General features: G+C 46.6%; 1 protein-coding gene across 9 annotated transcripts in view; it reads right to left on the reverse strand.

Annotated features, from left to right (window-relative positions):
- Positions 1-11,026: 11,026 nt before the first annotated feature.
- Positions 11,027-23,437, reverse strand: part of PPARG (peroxisome proliferator activated receptor gamma) — a 198,072-nt gene continuing 185,661 nt past the window's right edge. For all 9 annotated transcript variants that reach the window (XM_084766451.1, XM_084766450.1, XM_084766447.1 and 6 more), the window contains one exon: positions 11,027-11,486. In XM_084766451.1, coding sequence (XP_084622577.1) covers positions 11,239-11,486 — 248 coding nt within the window. In that variant the 3' untranslated portion in view covers positions 11,027-11,238. The remainder of the gene's footprint in view (positions 11,487-23,437) is intronic.

Genomic DNA, 23,437 nt, shown 5'->3' on the forward strand with positions numbered 1-23,437 from the left:
CCTGGTGTTCATTGGCTCTGCCAATTTGAAGTGTTGTCACTGTCACTGATCTTAGAAGGCTTATGTTCCAATCTTAGCATCATCACCTACTAGCCTTTGAAGACCCACTGAAATAGAAACAGTTCCGCTGCACTATGGAAATGGGTCGACACCCATCTTTGCCTAAGGAAGACTTACGAACCGGCAGCTGGTGGGGAAATACCTTCTCCAATAGCCTCTGCACATAAATGGCTCCCAATAAAAATACCTGGAGAATCTTTTCAGGGATAAAAAGAAAATAAGAGGAAAAAAAAAATGCTTCAAGCCGCCTGTCAACTTCAGTGGGGAAATGGGGCTTTGGAGGGTCAAGATGGCGCCTCTACTGCCCTTTAGTGCGGCTGTTATGCGGCTGTCATCACTTTCTTCCCTGAAGATCCAGCTCCCTGTTGCATCTCATAGCCATCTAGACACTTGACCTGGGACCCTGCAGGTACTTCACCGTCAGGAAGTAAAATACTTCTCCAAATAAAGAGTGCACCCCTGCCTTATAGCCTGTGTCACCAAGTTGAGCCCTGATGTTTGTCTTCTGTGCTCCCCACATCTGTTTCCACTTCTGTCTGCTCCCTCTGTCTCTGTGGCCAGTGCCCTTCCCCACCCCACCCCCCGCCCCCCACCCCCTATCACTGCCACCACTTGCCTACATGCCAGCCACAGCCTCTTGGTGGTTTCCACAAATCACACGTGTCATCCCAGGGGCTGGCCAAGGGAATCTTTAGAGTGAGGATCGGCCATGCTGCTTCCCGGCTTGCACGTTTGGATCTTGGATGTTTCCCCAAAGGCGCACATGTGTTAAGGCCTGGTCCCTGGGGCGATGTTGTAAGGAGGAAATGGGACCTTTGAGAAGCAGGGCCTTGGAGGTCTTAGGCCATCATGGGCGGTCCCTGAAGGGATGAGGGGGCCCCCAGCTTGTTCCTCTCCTTGTTTTCTGTTTTGGGATACAACTACTACCACTGTGTGCAGCCCCAGGCAATGTGGATTTGAATGCCCCAAAGTATAAGCCAGAACAAACCTTTCTCTTTATCAATGTGGCTTTCTCAGGAGAGCTAGCACACCTGCTAACCATCTTCCATGGCTTCCTACTCTCCTCAGGACAAAGTCCAGTCTCATGCTGGTTGGGCTATTTCCCTCTCAGTGCCTTATGCTTTAATGAAACAGAAAGACTGCACTTTCCAGCACGACGTCCACCTTTGCACACGAGCCTCTCACCCAGCATTTCTTTCTTTCTTGTTTGCCCAGGTAATTCACCAAGACCTCGTTTGAGACTCTGCCTCAAATGTCACCTCCTGTGTGTAGCCGCCTCTTCCCTTGGCAGCCAAGTTGACTTTCTTCCCCAACCTCCACAGCCCCCGGAAGCCTGTAGCTCAGACTGCCTGGGAAATTTCAAATAATCGCTGACGATATCAGGTGGCCGGTGACACCAGCCGGAAGATAAGGTTACCTTTAGTTGCAACCTGTCCCCAACACCAACACTGGAGGCGAGAGCAGAGCAGACAGTACTCACTGCTTTCTCTCCTTAGCTCCTTACTGTGACCTCCAGGGGTAGCTACGCACTCCCTAAGCTATACGAGAAGAATCACAAGAAGGTTCCAGAAGCCTTGCTCAAGGTTATCCAGCCATACTGGCCCTGCCTCCAGCCCTCCGGCTTCCTCTGCTTGCCAGGCTGCTCTGTGGCTGCCAGCTTCTGTGTTTATCGCCACGAAAGTGAGTTCCTTGGTGGCCTGAGTCACACCACCCTTATCTCTGTGTCCCTAGAAGCTGTGGAGAGCCAGGGACAGGCAAGGCCAGTGAGCATTTACTGACATTGGGCTCTAACTTTTCCCCTTCTTGCCTCTGCTGACCTCTGGTCACCTACCCTTCCTTTCCCCTCGCTCAGACTCTTTCATGGCAGCTGTGCTTGGCAGGAGACGATCACCTGCGTGGCATCGGGCAAGTCAGGTCTTTCTCTGAAGGTCAATAGGGTTTGTGCTTCTTAGAGTTGGGTTCACAGCCCTGTTTTACGGGTTTATGAAGCTTTAAGAGAAAGGGAGCACCCCATCTTGAGGAGCGTGTTTTTTGTTTTTTGTTTTGAAGACCTTGGGCTAAGTAGAATGAAGTGAGACAATTTGGCTTTCAAATGACATTTTAAGCGTGATTTTTAAAACTTAAAAAAAAAAAAAGTCAACTCTTGGCATCCATGGCTTTCACATGCATAAGTGGATTCAAACAACTTTGTATAGAATAGTAGGGAGAAATTGTGTCTGTAATGAGCATGTGCAGACTTGAGTCATTGCTTCCTAAACTGGCATGGCACCTGTTTACACAGCTCTTCTGCCGGGTTGAATATTCTAACGCAGATATGGTTTCACCTTTACTGAAGGGTGTAGGAGGGTCCTATGCAAATACTGCACTGTCTCACACATCTGCCCACAGCATCTGTAGGTTTCAGGGCTAGAACCCATGCCTGGGCCTTGATTTTCTTCACGGCATGACAGGCACACTCATTCCCACTTGTCTTCTGTGGGCTGTGGCTGCAGCAGACGGTTTCCTGTGAGCTGCTCCCTTCTGGGCCTTTCCTGAGCCCTGCCTTAGGTTTCAGCCTTTGCCTAGGAGCTTCTGCAAGGCTGTGCCTTCTTGGTCACCTCTTGGCTTTCAGTGTCTGGGCTGATACGGTCTCCTTCGTTTCCCAGCTTGCCTCGATCACCCTCCTCCACTGGCTTCGCTGAATCCTGACTTCTCTTTGCCTATGGCCTCTACTTTAGAGGCTCTTCTGCCCTAGTTGCCCTTGTCTTTGCTTCTGGCTGGGTCCTGACCCATACACTGCCTTACTGAGCTTGAGCCAGGACCCAGAAGGTAGAAGGCAGTTTATGAGCGAAGCGTGTGCATGGTGTTGGAGAAAATAGTCACCTTCATCAGGGGACAGAGCAAGGAGAAAGCCTTGGCTAGCATCTTGCCAATAGGAGGCAGCTCAAAAAAAAAAAAAAGTCCCCCCACTTCATCCCTAAGAGCCCTGGGAGGCCTGGCCACAGTGCAGCTTTTCCAAGGCATGTTGCCCACCACTGTGGCAGCAGCAGCAGCAGCATCGATAACATGGGCTCCTCCGAGGCCTGCCTGGAGCTGGCCCATCTGGCAGACAGGGTGGCCAGGGACCCCAGGCTGAGCTGCCAGCAACTGACTCAGCACAACGCCCTTCTCTCAGCATCTTGGCTTCGGGTCGGAACCAACCAGCCATCCGGTGTCCCCTCCCCTGCCCTTGGAGGCAGCCAACTCAGGCTGGAGCGGCCCCAGCCCCTTAATGAACACTGGCTGCAGCCTGGCCCAGGCCCGGGTGGCTCTGAGCTGAGAACACGCGCTCAGGCAACAGAGACCGTGGGCCTCTGACGGGCAGCCAGAGCTCTGTCCTCTGGCCTGCCTCCCCAGGAGGCCTGAGGTCTTGGGGGGTATCAGGGCTAGAAGACCAAACAGCTTCCTAGCTTTGCAGAAGGAGAAACTGAGGCCCAGAGAGGAGTCACCATGCTTGTAGCTGCAGCAGGGACACAGTTGTGCCAGCATTCAAATGTGATTGGTTCCTGCCTCCCTAGGCTTGTATTCTTTCACTTTCCCAAGTAGCACAACTAAGAAAGACGTCTGAATGGTGTGGGCCTCCACTTTTCTTTCAGAAATCTTTAGGCTGGCTCTCTGGATTCACTGGGTGTTAACTTTCTTGTCTGCAACCAGTAGTGATAAGAATTTTTTTTTGTTTTTTGATTTTTGGCCTTTATTTGATCTTCCAGGAGACATGCAAGCTAGGTACCACTGGTATAGCCAGGGGAACAGAGGTCCATCCTTGCTTCATGATAAATGGATGTTTGGAGAATTCTCCAGGCCAACTACCAGGTCTCCAGCAAGGACTTGCCCACAGCCTCAGACCTAAAAAGTGGCAGATGTGTAGTCTGACATGGAGCCTCTCATCCATACTCTGTGGTTTGTAGGGATGTGGAAAGTGGGCCTGGGGATCCACTTTCCAACTCTTGCAGGGAGCCACTTGTGTTGTCCCCGAGACCAGCCCTTGGCGCTAAACAGATCCCAGAAATGACGTTCTCCTGGGAACATTTGCCCTGGAACATATTTACAAAACTCCAGAGGGATGGAAATATCCCAACCCACTCCCTGCAGACTCAAATTAGCAATTTTCTTATTCATTATAACCCCTTTGGAAATTCAAACTATGTAATATTTATCTAAAATTAGGAGCAGAAGTCGCCAGAGAAAATCCCTGTTCCTCTCGGAGAAAACGTTCCTTCATCCTCAGCTTTTGCTTTTATTCTAAGTCAGAACACAGCACAATTGTCTTTCAAATATTTCTTCCCCTCCTAATACCTGTGGACTGGGGACAAACTCTTTTGAATATATTTTGACCCTAATCCTAAAAATTCAGACTATCAGTGGCGGCGCACACCTTTAATCCCAGCACTCAGGAGGCAGAGGCAGGTGGATCTCTGAGTTCGAGGCCAGCCTGGTCTACAAAGTGAGTTTCAGGACAGCCAGGGCTACACAGAGAAACTTTGTCTCAAAAACACCAAAACAAACACCAAACCAAACCAAACAAACAAAAAAACCAAACCAAACCAAATAAATAAACAAATGCAGTTGGGGCATATTTCTGGTCTCCAAAACATTAAGGTAGACAAACCTCCTCCATGGTCCCAGGGTATCACATGAGAATTTAAAAAAAAATGTTCCTGTATTCATATTTTCTCTCAGTCTCTGTCTCTTTTATTTCTGTCCCTATTATCTCTGTCTCTGTCTCTGTCTGTCTGTCTGTCTGTCTGTCTGTCTGTCTCTCTCTCTCTCTCTCTCTGTCTCTCTCTCTCTCTGTGTGTGTGTGTGTGTAGCTGTAGTATGTGTATGTGAGTGCAGCGCCTGCAGAGGCCAGAAGAGGGCATCAGAGCATTTGAAGCTAGAGTCACAGGTTGTGCACCACCAAATGTAGAGCTGGGAACCAAACTCAGGTCCTCAGCAAGGGCGGTGAGTGCTCTTAACTACTGAGCTGTCCCCCTAGCTCTTGGATGTTTTATTTTTAAATTGAATTAAGTTAATTACTTTCTGTGGTGCAGGGGGGATAGATCCAAAGCCTCCTGCACACTGGGCAAGGCTCTGTCTCGGGGCAGCACCCCTTGAAGGGCACATTAGTAACAGCAGCAATAATGCGGCCTGCAAGCAACGCTGGCTGAGGTGTGCCAAGAAACTCAGAATTACTTTACGGTCATTATTACATTTAATCTGCACAATAACCCTGGAGATGGTGTTATTACCCCATTTTACATTTGAGGGCAATTTAGGCCTAAAGAGATTAAGACACTGGCCATATATATCCTCATGGTCATTAGACTGGTACACTGTGGAGTTGGAATTTTAACCCCAGCCAGTATAACTCTGAAGTCTGCGCCAGGATGCTGTTATTTGAACGCACTACCCACTGGGCTCTCTCCAGCCTTATGTCCCTGGAAGTTTGCTCCATCTTTCCCTCCCCTTATTTTTCCTGTTGCTCACGGTAGCTTGGAGGCTTCCACATATTTTAGGATCATCTCAATAAGCTACCAGCCCCACTGGTGGTAGTACTGGCAATTGGAAAGACGATGTGGGCAACCAACACTCTGAATATGTTAATCTCGGCTGCCACCTAGGACTTCAGGTCTTACGTGACTACTTTGCTGTGGTATCTGAGACTGAGCCTAGTGCCCTGAGCACGCTAGGCAAGCGCTTGACCACTGAACTGTGACTGTAACCCTAATTCCCAGTCAAAGGATCTTTCTGGAAAACAGATGTGGAAGTAGGTTTGAGACCCAGGACCAGAAATGGCCTTGAGATGATGGTGGCGCAGGTGAAACAGTGGAGGCTGAAGGCCTTGGTGCAGCAGAAGATCTTTGTAGTTGGGGGTAGGGGAGGCCTTGGCTCCTGGGAAGGGGAAAGGGATGGAGTTAGGAAGAGGGTGCTATTGTGTGGGCCAGAAGATTGTCACTAGATTAGAGGGTCAAAGTGAGTCAGAACCTCGGGGTGCATGAATAAGCACGGTATGTGGGAACCAGGGCAAAGCCAGGCCTCAGGGCTGGAAGTCCCCAAGGGGTCCCTCCTTCCAGGTAGCCATCCAGGGCTGGGCCATCCTGGGGAGTCTTGGAGAAGGAATTTATACTTTGGGCAGCATTGACTTTTGGGAAGCTTGCTTTCCAAATTTCAAATTTGATCATATCCCTTTGCTGCTTTGGCAACTTCCTCTGGATCCCCATGGCCTCCAAACACAGTCCAAGAGATCTCCTTGCTGTGGGGTAGACACAGGCTTGGAGCTCTGACTTTCTACCCCGGCCGTCTTGGAGAGCTGGGACACTCTGGTACCCACCATACCCTCTGTGGATCTGCACATCTAGGCAGCTGTCTCTTCAGGGTTGCATCTTCTCATCCACAGATTATGACCTCTTGAGGGCAGGGCTTGTCCCCTCCCCATTGGTCCTGGGTAGACTTTGCCAAATATGAACTGTGGGACTAGATAAAGCCTGCGCTTCTTAACTCTAAGACCCTTCTATTTTACTTGGTTTTTATTATCTATTTATTTTGAGGCATGGCCTCTCACTCAACATGGAGCTTGCTGTTTGGCTCGGCTGGCTGGCCACTAAGTCCTTGGGATAGGGGTCTTCCTGTCTATGTCTCTCCAGCATACAGCTGCTACATGGACACTGGGGATCTGAGCTCAGTTCTTCGTGCTTGTATAACAAGCAGTTTACTGACTAAACTGTCTCCTCAGTCTGTGTTTATTCATTTTGGAAGCAAGATTTTGCTTTGTTGCCCAGGCTGCTGTCAGATTTCTAAGTTCAAGCAATTCTCCAATGCCAGCCTCATCACCAGCTGGGACTACCACACACCTGCTTCTTAATGTCATTTTAAAATGTATTTATTCTCCCTCTCCCTCCCTCCCTCCCTCTCTCTCTCTCTCTCTCTCTCTCTCTCTCTCTCTCTCTCTGTGTTCTTGTCCAAGTGTGCAGCCAGCCATGGACAAAGGATGGGAACCTGCAGATAATAGGTAATGATGCACACAGAGATCCCTAGGAGCCAGGCTAAGAACCGGGATGGGGTGAGGAAAGAGGAACACAGGGACCAGTCTATCTGGTAAAGGACAGACACGGCATCTCTTTGATCTCATGATAGCACTGTGACATCATGGTGGAAATCAACTATGGTTCCTATGATTCTTGCTCTCAGGATTGGGAATAAGGGACCCTATCTGTCTTGATCCTGGGTATCCCCCTGTCTCTGGAACAGGTACCCATCATCTTCTTTCATCCCAATCACCTTTGCTCAGCATCCCCATTGTAGTAGACACCACACAAGTCAGGGCCCACTCATGGCAAGGACTTGTTCCTTGATGGCCAAGAAGAAGTCACTGGAATGCAGTGGCAGCAGCTGCTTTCTTTTGTGGCCATCCTTATGGTTTTGGCCTTCAAATCTACAACTGGGATTTGAAGTTGTGCACTGTGACACCAGCTCACACTGCTATACAGGGAGGGACACATTGGAGGGGACCTGGGACCTCACTGAGGCTAAGCACATACTTGATCTCTGAGCCCCCACCTTCAACCATCTCTAGTCTCCTGCCCTGCTTCTCCTGTTGAATCCTTGCTCCTCACTCAGACTTAAACATAGAAGTCAATGAAACAAAACAAAAGCAGAACAACAAAAGCCCAGAAATGCAGGTCAGCTCAGGTTTCCCATGGCTGGAGAAAACATGGTGGAGCTCTGGTTTCTTGAGGTGTCTGCTTTTCCTGTGTCCTGCTCATCACATAACGATGTTGAAGGATGCTGGGCCATGGTCAGTGGAGGCGTGGGACCAAAGTTACTTTTCTTCCTATTTTTATTAACAGGAATCCTTAAGTGTGTTTGTGCCTAGAGAAAGTGCTATGAATAACCAATGATGCATGTGTTGATTAACTTGTGAATCATGCGTGGGGGGGGCAGGGAAGGAGCAGGAGCTTTAAGAGATGAATATAATGTGTTGTAAAATATTTAGCAAATGATCATCCAAGCCACAGGGAAAAAAATCTGAGAGATGGGAATTTGAAAGCTGCCAGGATTTAAAAGCTATTTAACGCTAAGCATTGGTGCCAGAGAGCTGAGAGCATCCCTCTCCCAACGACTCCATTGGCAACAGAGCTTGAAAATGTGGAAAGGGCTTGGCTGGGCTGTGGAGCACTGGTGGGAACCGAGATCAGGCAGAGAGCTGAAAGGCTTTTTGTTTGAGAACCTTGTAAACAAGGGATCACCTCCCAGGTTCCACTGAGAGCCCCACCTTGCCTGTGGCTTGCACATTTTCTCTTGACACCCCCCCCCCATAAACTCCCAATGTGGCGCCAACATTGTGAAGACACCCGACAGTCATCTGGATGTTTCAAAATCCCCGGATGCTCTGCATCAAGGCAGAAAGAAACCACCATATGGCTGAGTGGATTTGTCACCTTCTTTCCAAATGTTTGGATGTCACTCAGCTATGGCCTTGGCTCTTGTTCCAATGTGGCTTAGTTCTATCTGTCATTTTAAAGGTTTGGACTCTGAGGTTGTCTTTCTGAGGAGCGTAGGGTTTGTGTATTTTTAGGGCTGGATTCAAGACTCACTTTCATAATCTCACTCTTTAGAGATGCATTTCCTTCCAAGAGGGTGGAAAGAGCTTTCTTGATGTTTTGGTTTAATAGCCCCCAACCCTAAAGTTGTAGTCTCTTGGGCAGAAACACCACATGTTCCGGTAAATGCCGGGATTAAGTTAGGGCATGGGAATAATCATCCTGGAGGGCAGAGACTTGTGGTCATTCAGCCACAGGGCTTGCTTCAAAGACACAATGTGAATCTCGTGGCTTCAACCAACCCAGACGCCTCTAATGCTAGGGAGCAATTTATAATCTGCTTGCTGGCATTTGTTGCAAATATGATATGCATCATGAGCCTCTGAGTTCAGTAAAGTAAGGGATCTCTAGGCAAATGGTCCTTGGGAGGCTGATGGGAAGAGCCGCAGCATCCCTGTTGTCTATGCCTAGGACCAGGTGGCAGCAAGGTCCTCCCCTCTTCTGCTCTGTTTTTCTTGCTGTTTTGCTCTCCTTGTAATGCCTTTTGGTGCTTTTCTTGCAGAAGTCTCAATTCAACACCACCCTTGAGGACTGCCTCTGAGTCCACAGCTTCCACCCTGATTTTTCAATCTTCATGAGTCTTCACTTCCCCGCAAACCATCCCCTAGCATGTGACCAAGAGCTCTGACCATTCCTTCAGCACATAAGTAGTTACCTGCATTATAATGTCGTAAGGAAGAGTCATGGTTTTCCTCTCAATTCAATGATAAGCTCATTTTGACAGACTCCAACTCTTTAAAGTCTGAAAAATGTTTATTTATCTACTTATTTGTATGTGGCAGTCAAAAGACAACTTTTGTAGCTGGTTCTTGACTTGCACCCTTTTGAAGCAGGGCTTTTCTTGTTTCTGTTGCTGTGAATATTCCGGCTAACTGGCCTGAGAGCTTCTAGAACATTCTCTTGTCTCTGCCTCCCATCTCATCATATGAGTGTTGGTATTACAGATGTGTATTACCAACTGACTTTTTATCAGTATTACACAGCTGGAAATTAGGTGGTCAGGCTAGCACTTTTACTGACTGAGCCATCTGCCCCTTCATTTTTTTTCTTTTTCTCTTTCTTTCTTTCTTTCTTTTTTTTTTGAGACAGGGTTTCTTTGTGTAACCTTGGCTGTCCTTGACTTGCTTTGTAGACCAGGCTGGCCTTGAACTCACAAGGATCCACCTGCCTCTGCCTCCTGAGTTAAAGGCATGCACTACCGCCACCTGGCTGCCCCTTCATTTTTTAAAAATTAAAACAAATATTTTATTTATGGTTATGGATATGTCATGTGTGTGTGTGAATATCCAAAGAAAGGTCTAGATAGCCTGTAGTCAGGTGGTTGTGAGCTACCTGATGCGGGTGCTGGGAAGTGAATGGGGTAGCCAGCACACATAACCACTGAGCCATCTCTCCAGGCAGTCCCTCCCTTTGCTTTTGAGGCGGGGTCTCATGTAGCTTAGGCTGGCCTTGATAGATAGACAATGTTGAAAGATAACCTTGAACTCCTGATCCTACTACCGCTGTTTCTGAGTGTGAGGATTACAGGTGTCTTCCAAGATGATTTTTGCCCCACCTTCCCCCAGTGGTAGGGATGAACTCCAAGGCTGTCTGTTTGCTAGGCAAGCACTCTCCTGACCAAGCTACACCCCCAGCCCCATAGTGCTAACACTTCAAACATTTGTGCTCTCTGGAGCTTCTAACAGTGTTGAGACAACCCCTGGGGCCAATTTAGTGCCTCATTAATAGGACTTAGAGTTAAACCTTCAAATCTGTGGATTTTATGTCTGTGGGTCAAATATGGAGGGGGGGGATTTTTGGTGAATTATTGAATTTTAAGACTCTTCCCATTCTGGTCACTATTTCATCACCGTATTCCAGCTTACAAAAGTTCCATTGTATTAGGTATTAGAAATGTCTAGAAGTGGTTTAAACGATGGGTGCATAGTTTATGTGCAACGTACCATTTTATAAAAACTTAACAGCCACAGGCTTTGGTACCTTCAGGAGACCTGGAGCCAGACCCCACTGCTATGGAGGGATAACAACGTGTTAAATAGGTTGCTGGTGATGAGAGAAAACTCTCTTAGAGTTGTGGGAGAAGTTTGGATTCTTGTGAAGCCTAGTAAAATCCACATAAAAATGATAGGCCGCGTGGTGCTGGGGAGGAGAAAGTGGGCGGATCCTCAAGGCTCACTGAATACGTAGCCTAGCCTGATTGGTTGGTTTCAGGCCAATGAGAAACCCTGTCTCAAAGTGGGCACATGAGCGCGTACGCACGTCAAAGAATGACCAAGAAAGGAGAAGGGAAAAAATAAAACGGGCAAATCCACCCCAGATCTGTCATGGTAGAATAGGAGACACACATTAAATCTTTAAATACTATAAACAATTTCATAATGTGGTAATTTTTAATATTAAAAGTAAATTGTAAATGTATCTTTATAAACAATATGCATAAAATAGATCATGTTCTAAAGCCTTTCGTTTTTAAAATGCTTTTTCACAGTAAATTTCTTAGGTGTCAGATTTTTTCCCTCAAAATAATAGTGCAATCGAAAGAAGAAGGAACACACTGTCAGCGAGGAGGACTTTTCTGCTAATATAAATCCTTGTAGATCTCCTGGAGCAGGGGGTGAAGGCTCATGTCTGTCTCCGTCTTCTTGATCACATGCAGTAGCTGCACGTGCTCTGTGACGATCTGCCTGAGGTCTGTCATCTTCTGGAGCACCTTGGCGAACAGCTGCGAGGACTCGGGGTGGTTTAGCTTGAGCTGGAGCTCCAGGGCCTGCAGCAGGTTGTCTTGGATGTCCTCGATGGGCTTCACGTTCAGCAAGCCGGGGCGGTCTGAGAGAAACGGAAGACAAAAGGAGGCTCTGTCAAGCGTTCTCTGGGCTGGCTCTACGGCATGGGCAGCCTTAGGCTACCACCTCCCCACACTGGAGATGACACCCGGTGCTCAAGCTGGTAGGCACATACACTACCACAGAGCGCAGGCCTCCATCTCTGTCTTATTTCTTAAACTGGTGAGGTACCCGGCTCTGTGGCTAATGGGCAAGACTCAAGGATGGGATCATATCCCATGCAGGACTGTGTGATGCAAGTGACACCGTGGGGAGCAGCCTGTCCTCAACCCAAGGCCTCTTCTGCCAATATGCTTCTCCTCGTAGAAATCACATTTCCAACCATGTTATAGCTTCTACCTTCATTCTCATGACAGTTTCAAATAAGGTTTTCAAGCATAAGCTTTGTTGTTGTGTAGCGCGGCACATCCCACTTCCGGCAAGACCAGATGGTGGGAGAAAACACTGCTTCACTTTGGAGGGGAGCACCCCTCCCTACAGGGTAGCCAACACTTCTTCTGGGCGACAAATTGCCGGTGTGCGTCATCAGCTCTTAACATATGTTTTCTTTGTTTCCTTTCTACCTTTCTGTCTTGTTTTGAAGGAAGGTCTCACTCTGTGGCCTAGGCAGGCCCCAAACTCCTGGGCTCTGTCAGCCTCCCAGTCTGCAGCTACAGGGGGGCAGTACCGAGCCGGTGGGACACCCTTGTGTCTGCCTAATCTAACCAGGAAGCAAATGCTGCTAACACTCTTGCCACAGTACGACGACGTTTGCTGTAGATTATGGTGAATATGTTTTACTTTTGGCTTTCCAAGAATTTTAAAGCTTTAAATTTGTTTTAGTCAGGAATGTTGGTTAAATTTTATTGAAGGCTTTTATATTTTTCTATCTAAAGAGATATGATATCTGAAAAGATAGGATTTTATCTTAGCCTAGTACGATGGATTACATTAATAGACTCCCCTCCGTCCTTGCGCTCATTTGCTAAGATCTTACTCGGGGCTTTGTGATATCTGTGGGCAGTGTAGTGGGGAGCACTATCTTCTGAGCCATCTATTGCCTGTTTGGGTAGCGACTGGGAACCACCAGCCTGTGAGTGCAGTTCTGTTTCCCTTCAGTTTTGATTTGCTCCTCTGTGGTTTCTTGGAGTTTATGTGAAGAGCCCTCTGGCCCTGGTGACAAATCCTTTACTACTTTTGACTTTTCTTCCCTAGCTTTTCATCCACCTAGGCTCGCTATCACATAGAAAGCAAGACAAATAAACTCTTTTTGGGTGGGGTTGTGCATGATATTCTTTTATACTCTATTTTATAATCTATTTTCATTATATATTGTTAAAAGCTTTTGCTCGACTAACTTGCTTGTATATAATAGTGAGCGGGTTTCCTGATGGATTCCATACATGTATATAATGTACTTTGACCACGTTCTTCCCCCATTACCAAATGGAATCCACTCTTTTTTATGCTACTTAGCCTAATGCTTTTTGTGTGTTTTCTCATTTTGAAATTTTACTTTTTAAAAGACTTATCTATTTTTTCTTTAAAATTTTTATTAAGTTTATTTTAGCTCATGTGTGTGTTTTATCTGCAAATATGTATGCATACCACATGCATATATGCTGCCTTTGGAGGTCAGAAGAGGGCATCAGATTCCATTGGTTGTGAACCACTGGTTGGTGCTGAGAACCAAATCTGAGTCCTCTGAGAGAACAACCAGTGCTCTAAACCACGGAGCTATCCCTCCAGTCCTCAGCCCCTATTTTTTTCCGTTAAACTATAGCCCTTAGTTTTATTAATCAACTTAAAATTATATTTTGGTTTCAATGTTTAATTCCTTTTAAAAATAAATTTATTCAACTTTCTTTTTTTTTCCTTCTTTCCTAAGTCCTTGATTTGAATGTTCCACTCTTTCAGTTTTGGGATTTCTCAAATTCTAAGAGCTCGTTAAGGCTCTAAATTTTCTTCCCAGTGTCACTTTGGTTTCATCCCACAGGCCTTCAGGAACAGGGCTCTCATTGTTCTTTTAAAACAGCCTATCTTAGAACGTTGGCTTTATTTTTTTAACCCAAGAGCTATACAGAAGTGTGTTTTAAGTTCTCTCTTCCTTCTTTCCTTCTTCTCATTTTTCTTCCCTCCCCCCCACACTCCCTCCGTCCTTCCCCCTCTCTCTTACTTTGCTGTCTGGCCAGCCTGGAATTCACTATGTAAACAAGGCTGGTCTAGAGCACAGGGAGATTTGCCTGCCTCTGCTTCCTGAGGGCTGGGACCTAACGTGAGCTCTGCCACACCCACTGCTTTAAATTTTTCTGAGTAAAGGGTTTGCGTTTTGGCTCTTGTATTCTACGTGTACGTAATTTATTGAAATGTAAGGGTTTTCTCCTTAAGACCTACTGAAAGTAGGATCCATTTACAACATTTAGGACACACTGCAGCATCTCGTTTTGATTTTAAAGTTTAGCCCTGCAGGCTGCTCCCTTCACCATGAGCTAGCCACATCTTTATGTCCTTCTCATCTGCTGCTCTCCTTCTGCTTCAATCACACTAAGGTACTTCTGTTCCCAATTACCCCAATATCCAGATCGTCAGACTATCTACAGAGACTTAGTGCCTCCCGCCTAAAGTCGTTTCACTTCATAGTTAACTTCAGCTGCTTCTACGGTGGGTCACCCGTGGTGTGGAGTACTTTCTCCCCATCCCTTTTCTCTTGTCCTCATCTTTTACTCAGAGCTCCATAGCACCTTATGACCACCTCTACTCTCAACATTTGAAGTTACATTTACCAGATGCTTATATTTTCCCAGGGCTGTTTACATCTGATCCAAACACTATACACTTAAGCCCTTCTTCCCCTGTGTTGTCGGCACCGTTCTTGTTGCTGTTGTGCCTGGGAAGGAGCAGTATACCGATGTCTCTGAGCTACCAGTGGATGGATGATGCCCAGTAAGCCCTCAGCTGGCTGGGTTAATGGGCAAGTGGCTGTTCTGGCTAAAAGTCTCAGATGGAAGAGTATAATTTTAGTTGGTGAGCAAACCTGAAGGCAGAATCACCACACAGGGAAGATGTCTGCCATGAATGGTGTTTTGTTTTGATATATCTAATAAACTCTCATAACATTTATCCACAGAGGTGAGGCTCAGGGGAACAGTGTGGCCTCAGGGTGACTCTTGGAGAGCATTCTCTCAATTTTCTTTTTCATTATAGAAGGAAACATGTCTTTGGTTTCACTTTTTTTTCCTTCTCCAACAATTCCATTGATTAGATTAAGTGCAATTTCCTTTGAAATTCCAGAAATTAAATGTGGGGCCATGGGAATAATAACAACAATTAAAACTCTCAGACTCTGAGAATGGAACAAACGATTTAGTCCTGGCCTAGAGACTCCACTCCTGCAAGAGCTGTGCCTTTCTCAGCCGTGGCACCACGATGAAATCACTCGGGCCAGCGAGGCGGCTCAGCAGGGAAAGTTCTTGCTGCTGTGCAACACCAATACCCTGAGTTTGAACCCTAGAGCCTTGTGAAGAAGTAGGATGGACTCCGCAGAGCTATGTCATAACCCCTACATGTGTATGTATCATGGCTCACATGTGTGGGCATGGATGCTCACATACACTCACAGTAAATAAACACTTCAAAATTTAAGAAACCACTGAAGATTTAAGGAAAGCTAGACTCTGTATTGGAACTCTGGTATAATGACTGTTGATTCCCTCCTGCTCCCCGCCCCCAACTTCTTTAACTGTTGTTAAAGGTCTGAGGTTTTGAAAGCCCGAGTCTGTGGGAATGTGCCTGCATTTGAGTGGCAGCATCCTGGGTAGAGAGGGTTGAGTGAGGATCCTGTTCTGGAGCCTTGGCTCCTGGGCCCTCTCTCTCCTTCTTCCTTGTTTTTGAGAAGCACCAGTGGGGACAGAGCTGCTGAAGAGATCATATGAATGAACACAGGGTCTCTATCAAACAATGAGACCCTGGCACGCAAACGGTGGGCTGGAACCTGGCTCAGGGAGTGAAATGTGACCTGCTGCTTCAGGAGTGGGGAAGGATCTGGTTTGGGTTTTTAGACTCCTCTTTGGCAAGTTCCTCTTTATGATGTGATGGATGATGTTTGGCTGAAGGGTTGAGATGCTGTGGCCACAGATTAAATATATTTTCTCTAGTGACAAGTTAGGTCATTTACTGATCAGCCTGGCTGTCCCCTGCCCAAACCTCTGTTAAGGGAACACACAGTGGGGGAAGGAGCCCATAGAGCAGAGAGGGCCACATTCTTTTCTGTCTTCATCAGCACCATGACCTTGCGTCTGACTGATTACATTTGCTGGGCTCAGTTCCCTCATCTGTACACTCTATCAATGATCTCTAAATCTCTAATTCAAAAGCTCTAAGATAACGTTCTGTAATTCCCTCTAGTACACATTTCACACAATTCAACTAGGGAAATAAACTTAAAAATTGAATTGGAAAAGTGTATTCATAGGCTTACATACTAAACTTAGAACTGGCTTATTTAACAACAAAACAAAAGCGAGCCTCTTTCAGTCTTAGGTCAAGGGCAAAGGAATCCATCCATTGTTCCTCTGCTTTCCTTCTTCATGGGCTTTGGGACCTCCTCTGTTCTCTTCCCTGTTTCTCTCCCTACCTTCCTCCACACAGTCCCTTGGACCTTCTCTGAGTTGAGACCGTGCCATAGACAAGCCCCCAGAACCATCCCATCCCTTTTCTTCTCTCTATTCCCTGGGGCCCAGGGGTTGCTAGGACATTCCCTGAAGGGATCTCTGAGGTCCTCACACCTTGTTGAGGTGAGAGGCAGGTCTGGAATAGACCCAGAGTCAAGGGCTCTCTGTTGGCTAGGGCTGCCCAGAAGGCCCTTTGGGGAAACCCTGTTGACTCACACACTCCAGGAGGCTGGAGTCAATTACTGCATCCTTACTCCCCAGGCTGCAAAGAATTGGGAAAGAACCTTTCCGGTCTTCATTCACACAGTCCTGGGATTGATTAGAGAGCATCTGATTTGGGCAGATCTACAAAGCTTCCATCTTATCCAGATCTGATTCTGCCTTGAGTACAGGGCTTATCTGAAGCAGACTCAGTGCTAGTCCCTACTAGGACCTACCTACCTGGGCTGCATTCCCCTAGCATCCATTTTCTCAGGAGGCTCAGTTAGGCCCTCATAGCAGCAGGCCACAGGTCAGGTTTCTTGAAGGACAGGCAGAACAAAGGCCAGTCCTTCTATCTGGTCTCTAGGAGATGCTGTCTGAGCCTTTCCCACCTTCCTTGTTGGCTTGTAATGGGTTGAAATGGACTGTACTTAGGTCCTTTAAGGGGAGATGTCGGTTCATGGGGGCAGCTATATATTGACCCATAACCATGAAGAACTTCAGTTCAAGTGTGAGATGAGCTCTGAGGAGGAGAAGGGTTATGGGAGACTCAGCACTCTACAACTCCATCATTTCCATTATTGGATTCCACCTTATATTCCATGACGGGCTCTAAGGGGACCTGTACCTGTACCCTGAAGAACCAAGTGTTGTCTCCTTTCCACTTACATACGTTTCCATTTGGTTTTGGACAACATCACTAATCTTTCTGAGGATAGTTTGCTTTAGAAGGCAATCATGCCACATCTCTCACAAGGCCATAGTGAGTTATAGGGGTGACTCACTACATGGTGGGGTCAGGTCAGTAAGGGTGAACTGATGTATCAAGAGATGGGAAATGGAGTGATTGGAGGTGCTTTTGGTAAGAATGGAAAATTGGGAGCACACAAAAAAAATTTCCAATACAGACATGTTTTGGGGCTTAGACAAATCCTTACTCTCATAGTTGAAAGCATGCATATCGGATGGTTCCAGAATAGGTTCAAAGCAAAACAGATGCAATGTCCAGATACATATTCCTTGTAGAAATGATACTAAGAGTTCTGGGATGCTTCTCTATCTAATCTTCAGAAGCATAGTGACTGTTAGACAGACTGTGAACAGAGAAAAATAAACTCTGGCATGGTCTGTGGCCATCCCCTCCCACTATCCTTGCTTTAGAAAAACATCCTATGCAGGAGAGCCAGATCTAGTACAGGGATCTTCAGCTTAGGCTACACACTAAAATGAACTAGTGAGACTAAACACAACATAGATGTGTCCCGTGTATTGGATCTGGGATGGGATCTTCTAGGTTTTAAGGGCTGTTGGTGATTTGAACGTAGAGCCCTGGGGGAGAAGCACCAGTTTATGGAGATACTTGACTTTCCAACCTTACACTTCCATACACGGTGACCTTGGGCAGATTTATCTATACTTCAGTTTTCTTGTTTTAAAAAAGGAAGTTGGCTCAGTGGAACATACAGAAGATGTTCAGAAGCTGAGAGAGAAGCTTGAGCCCAGAAATTTGAGGCCAGCCTGGGCAACATAGCAAGAACCTTTCTAAATAAAGAATCGAACAAATATACAGCTAGGGCTGTATTAGAGTGCTTGTCTACCATGCATGAATTGAATCCATAGCACTGCAAAAATAGTTTTGTTTGTGTGTGTTAGTGTGTGCACATGGAGGTGAGAGACAATCTCACGCATCGTTCTACAGGTGCTGTCCACCTTCTTTCCTTCCTTCCTTCCTTTCTTCCTTCCTTCCTTCTGAGACAGGTTTTCTTACTGAGTTTGCCATGTAAAGCCCCAGGGACCTACCTTCTCAGTGTTGGAATTACAAGTACAAGCACAGGCCACCATATCTTGCCTTTAAACATATTTATATTATTTATGAATATATATGTGTGTGTGGTGAATATATGCCATGTGTGTGAGTATCTGAGGAAACCAGAAGAGGGTATTAGATCCCCAGAAGTTGGAGTTACAGGTACTTGTGAATTGTGAGCCACCTGGTATGGGTGCTGGGAAACTAACTTTAGTCCTCTGTAAGAACACCACCAAGTGCTTTTAATCGCTGAACCATCTCCCCCAGGCTCATAGCTGGCACAAACAAACAAAAACAAAAAACAAAACCAAAAACCTGGGCTCTGGGAATTAAACTTCTATCTTTATACATGGAAGGCAGGTACTTTTCCAACTGAGCTCTCGCCTCAGTTCATTATGAAGGTAAATATGGCTTCAACTGGAATTGGAATGGTAAAGTAAGTCACAGTTTTCTGAGTATTGAGTACGTTAGCACATGCCTACAGCAGGCTTTGGAGTTTTAACTAAGCTGTTTCTTTCTTGTCTTGGTTCTGCCATGCCCCTGGTTTTTCTGGGTTCCTTTTCCTGTTCTTCCCTTAATCATTCCCTTCTTTTCAGCTTTCCCTTGCCTTCCAACATTTCACTTCTTCCTCTTTCCAATCCTGGCCTGTACCTTGCTGGAGATTTATTAAGGATGTTAGCAGAGTCAACCTTAATTAATGAGAGGTCTGACCAATGGATGGTTTACTGCTGCAATCAGAATAGCCAGGGTGCAGTAAACCTGAAGCCTCGCAAATGCTTCGCAGACAGATATCATCTGTCTGCTGCAGGATGGACTGTGCACATGTCGCTGGTGGACCCTCCCTCTGACGCACTGAAGCATCCGTACACTTCCCTGTTCAAGCAATGATTTCACATTAATCAACGTTTTCTCTTACACCCACCCATCTTTTTTCTTTTTCCTTCCTTCCTTCTTTTCTTCCTTCCTACCTCCCTTTCTTTCCTTTTGTCTTTTGAGAAGATCTTGTGATAAAAAAAAAAAAAGAATGTAGGCATGACTTTCTGAACACCTTAGTTTCCTGCTAAGTCAAGGGAATTCTGGGAAGGGCAATCCACAGTCCTAGCTTCCCCTGCCTCCTTGGGGGCCCAGGGCTAGGGGGTTTTGATCCTCCTTCTTTGGCTCCTCCTCCTCCTCTGTATCTCTTTCCCTCTGGATTTTGTTCTCAATATGCAACTAATCCCCTTAAAGTGATAGCTGATAAAGGGATTAGCTGAGAGCTCCCAAGGGGTATTTATATTGTAGGAAGGGATTTTAAGGACGGTTGGTGGAATTTTAAGCCATTCGACTGGCAGGACGGAGTGGAGCTACTTCAAATGATATCACGCAGAAGGAAGGGGAAATTAGCATTCACTGTGTGCATAGCAGTGTCCCAGGCACAATGCCAGAAGCTTCATATGATGCTATATCACTCGATTGGGGAGCTGATAAGGAAGTTAAGGCCCAGGGAGGTAAACAATTGCTGCCACCACACATCTAGGAAGTGGGGGAGTTGGGCTTTCAGACTCTTCCTTGTGGTTCTGGACTTTTCTCCCTGACCAGAGAGAAGTTTCTTTTGGGCTGCATGGCATCTGACACCTCTGTGTGTGCCTTCCCTGTTAAGTGACCTGAGGATCCTGGGTTCACTCTTTCCCACTTGCAGTTGAGCAGTGCCTATCTGGAAGGCTGCCTAGGGTCACCCAGAGTTTAAATGCACATTTTGAGAGTCCAAAATGATAAAGTGCTCTGAAAAGCCACCTGTGACGGGCTAAGGAGCCTTTTCCAAGACTGCCAGTGTAGACAGGAGTGACTCAGCAGTTCAGCTCTCAATCCCATGTCTGCCTCTGCTGCCAATGTTTGCTGAGTCCCGAGGTGATGGCTGCCTACTCAGGCCGGGTGGAGCGGGAAGTTTTATTTCTGGAGTTACAGATAAGGGGTCTTCTATCCTCTGCAAACAAAAGCCTGAGCACGTATGTTCTCACATGTCTGTCTGTCTATGGGTTATTCTATGATGTTTCACCATTTTCTCCCCATTACTTCATCCTCGCCCCCACTTCTCTGGTTTTTAGTGTTTGGGTGCCAGTTGCAAACTCATAAATATACCTCACCCCTCTCATACCAAGTGCATAAGGTTATGAAAACAGAGAGCTAATGGGACATTTCCAGATAACTCAAATTGAGTCATTATTCAAAGCCGTTCTGCCAACCTTGCACACAGGGCTGCGTCATACACGGTGTAGGTAGGAGCCCATTAGATTTGTTAGTCCTTACTAAGCCAGCTAATCTGTGACCTGGTCATCACCTGATTGGGGACAGGAGGTGTGATGATCCTGGCTGTCCAGCTCAAGAGAAATTAGATGTTCTTGCTTATTTTCAATATCTGAAGAAGAGTTGGAAAAACAACTTTCTCAGTGGGGAAGGAAGTTAAATAATTAGCTGGCATAGAATAAGTAGGAAGTTGGCATAATGCTGAGGCTGCAGCTCAGTGGGGATACCTGTGCTCAGCATGCATGAGGCCATACGTTCAATGCCCAGGACTACAAAACACGAAAAAACAGCTGGCCTGATGCTATTTATACTTATTTTTAATGTCTGAGTTTCAAAGTAGTTTGGATTTTGTCTCCCTTTCACCTAACTCCTATGGGAGATGTTCACAGGCTAACGAGGATATAAAGGCCCTTGGCCGAGCAATCAAAGTGTGACTATTGTGGGTCTCCCCTGAGACATGCACACCCTGCTGTCCCAGAGAAATGTGCTAGACTGTCCACTGTAACTTACAGAAACCATTCTGTAGTAAAAGGAAAGCACAACACATATGCTCTAGGACTGAAGAGTAACCGAGGCACAGGGGTAGAAGGACACTCCCAAACCTGGTGGCCCCTCTGCCCAAAGTGATCTGCAGCAGCCACTGGGTTCTGGGCTGCCTGACCTGCACAGAGAAGGATCCATCTGCTCAGTGACTTCTGCAGAGCAGAAGGAATGAGGACACCAGAGGGTGTGTGTTTGTGTTCCACTCCACACACTAGGTGTCTTCCTCACCCTCCACCTTACTTTCTGAATGCGGAGCTTGCTGATTTGGCTAGTACGGCCGGCCTTCAAGGCACAGGGGTCTTCCTGTTTGTGCATCTCCAGTGCTGGTTTTACACCCATAAGCCAGGGCAGGAGGCTTTTTACACAGGTGCTGGAAATCTGAACTCAGGTCTTCATGCTTGCCTAGTAAGCACTTCACTGACTAACACCATCCCCCACCCCCGCCCCGCCTCAGCCTGCTCTTACAACTTTTCTTTGTAAACATTTATCTCTCTTATGACCTGGTATATGGTGGCGTCTGGTTAAGTGGAAACATGTTTACTCAGCCGTTTGAAGTTTACTGTCTATGTTTGTGGGAAGCTTTGCAAACCATTGTGTCCAGGTGCTCGCTATATGACAGATGTAAGAACTATAGCACTGGCCTTCACAGCTTATCACCAGCCCTGGGCCTTTCCATAGCACTGTTCAAAGCCAAACAAGGAGTTTAAAAAGATGGCTCAGTAGATATAGTGCTTGCTAGCTCATTAAAATTATACCTTAAGAAGGACATTGGATATTAGTAACAGTATAGGAACATTCTCAATTGTAATATTTGTGGGAAGTATTGGAAGTAGTTATTATTGATAAATTCTAGAGAACTCTGAGGCCAAGACAACTAATATCTTTCTTTACCTCCATTATTCAAAAGGCAACAGACTTTCACAGAGAAATGCATGATGACGATGACGATCGCAGGGCGGGGGACTGAACCCAGTCTGCACATGCTCAGTGTGGGCTCTGTAACTCAGCTACACCCCTGGCACCAGCCTGGCTATACTAATGGGTCTGAACTTTGGCCCTATCTGTTAGTAGCTCTGTGACTGTAGGCAAATGACTTGATCTCTCTGAAGTTCCATTTTCTCCATCTGCGAACTGGGGTATAGGCTGCATAGAGCTCCAGCAAAGACAGATAGAAGACTAGGATTAGAACACATGTTCCAGATCTTCGGGATAGTCAGCAAATGGGGGAGGGTGCATTTAACTTATTATAAGCACCTGCCAACTTATCCCAGGGGCTGAGCTTTGATTCTGTTTTAAGTTCAATAAATGAAAAAGTGCATCCACTGGCCACGGTCCACTCTGAAGCCACAGGGCCCCAAGATATTAACTTGACAGAACAAGGTCAAATTGACAAAGAATATCAAGTCTTCTTTGATGGGCAAATGTATAACTAGGTGAACACAGCCACTCAACACGCCGTCACTCCAGAAACAGCCATCAGGGTGCTGTAGAGAAGGAGCATTGCTGGGTCTGCTGGAAAGAGCAGGGGACACTCTGTAGGTGGCTGGCACAAGCTGGATTCTAGAGGGTGAGTGAGGAGGCTGATGATTTGCCTACTGTTGCCATTGTAGGGATAGTTGCAGTTTCTCTGTCACTCAGACAGCAGTGGCAATTTGCCTTGAAAAATGCATTGTAAAATCCAGTGAATTTCCTTTCTCATATCTTAAAAGTTTAGGACGAATTGAAATGGATTCTAAGCTGTTCTGAGTTAACAAGAGCTTTTTCCTGTTGGAGAGCTCCAGCTGGACCCTCTTAGGCTTTTCTTTACCACACGGCACACACTCAAGGGGGCAAAGTGTCCAGTGGAGTGTCCTGGAGTTTGTCAGATTTCCTGAGCTTTACACTTGGCATGGGCCATGGAGCAGGGCTTGAAAGCTTGCTAGCAAGGCTGGCATGGGTCTGTGGCGCCAGTTGCAAACATCTCCTTGTTGGATGCAGTTTTATTGCTCTCCATGCCACCTACCCCAGCAGTAAGACTAGAGGGTGCAACGGAAGCTATTATTGGCTGGGGTTACAAGGAAGTGCTCCCCTGGCTTCTAGGCTCAGGCCTTAAGGAAGGAACGTGTGGGTGGGAGTGTAAGCTGCAGCTACCAGCTGCAGAGAGTGAACTGTAATCCTCCAGCAAGGAAGCAGAGGGGACAGGGCTATCGCGGTGACAGGACATTTGGCTGTTAGCCCAGTCCTGCTACTGTTCAATAGGTACCAGATTTTGAACAACTCAGATTCCATGACCCTTAATTTTCTGCCTGTGAAGTGAGGATAAAGACACGGGGTGCACTGGTGCTGTACCCAATAGGATACTGACCAACTGCTCTTAAGAAGTGCTAAGCTTTGGCTCGGAAGCACTGCTGTTCTTTTTATTCCATTTCTTGCTCCAGCTCAGAGGAGACAGAGACTTTGAGAACTAGGTCA

The sequence above is a fragment of the Acomys minous genome, assembly GCF_964271855.1.
Source record: "Acomys minous genome assembly, chromosome: 17".
In the NCBI taxonomy this organism is placed as follows: domain Eukaryota; kingdom Metazoa; phylum Chordata; class Mammalia; order Rodentia; family Muridae; genus Acomys; species Acomys minous.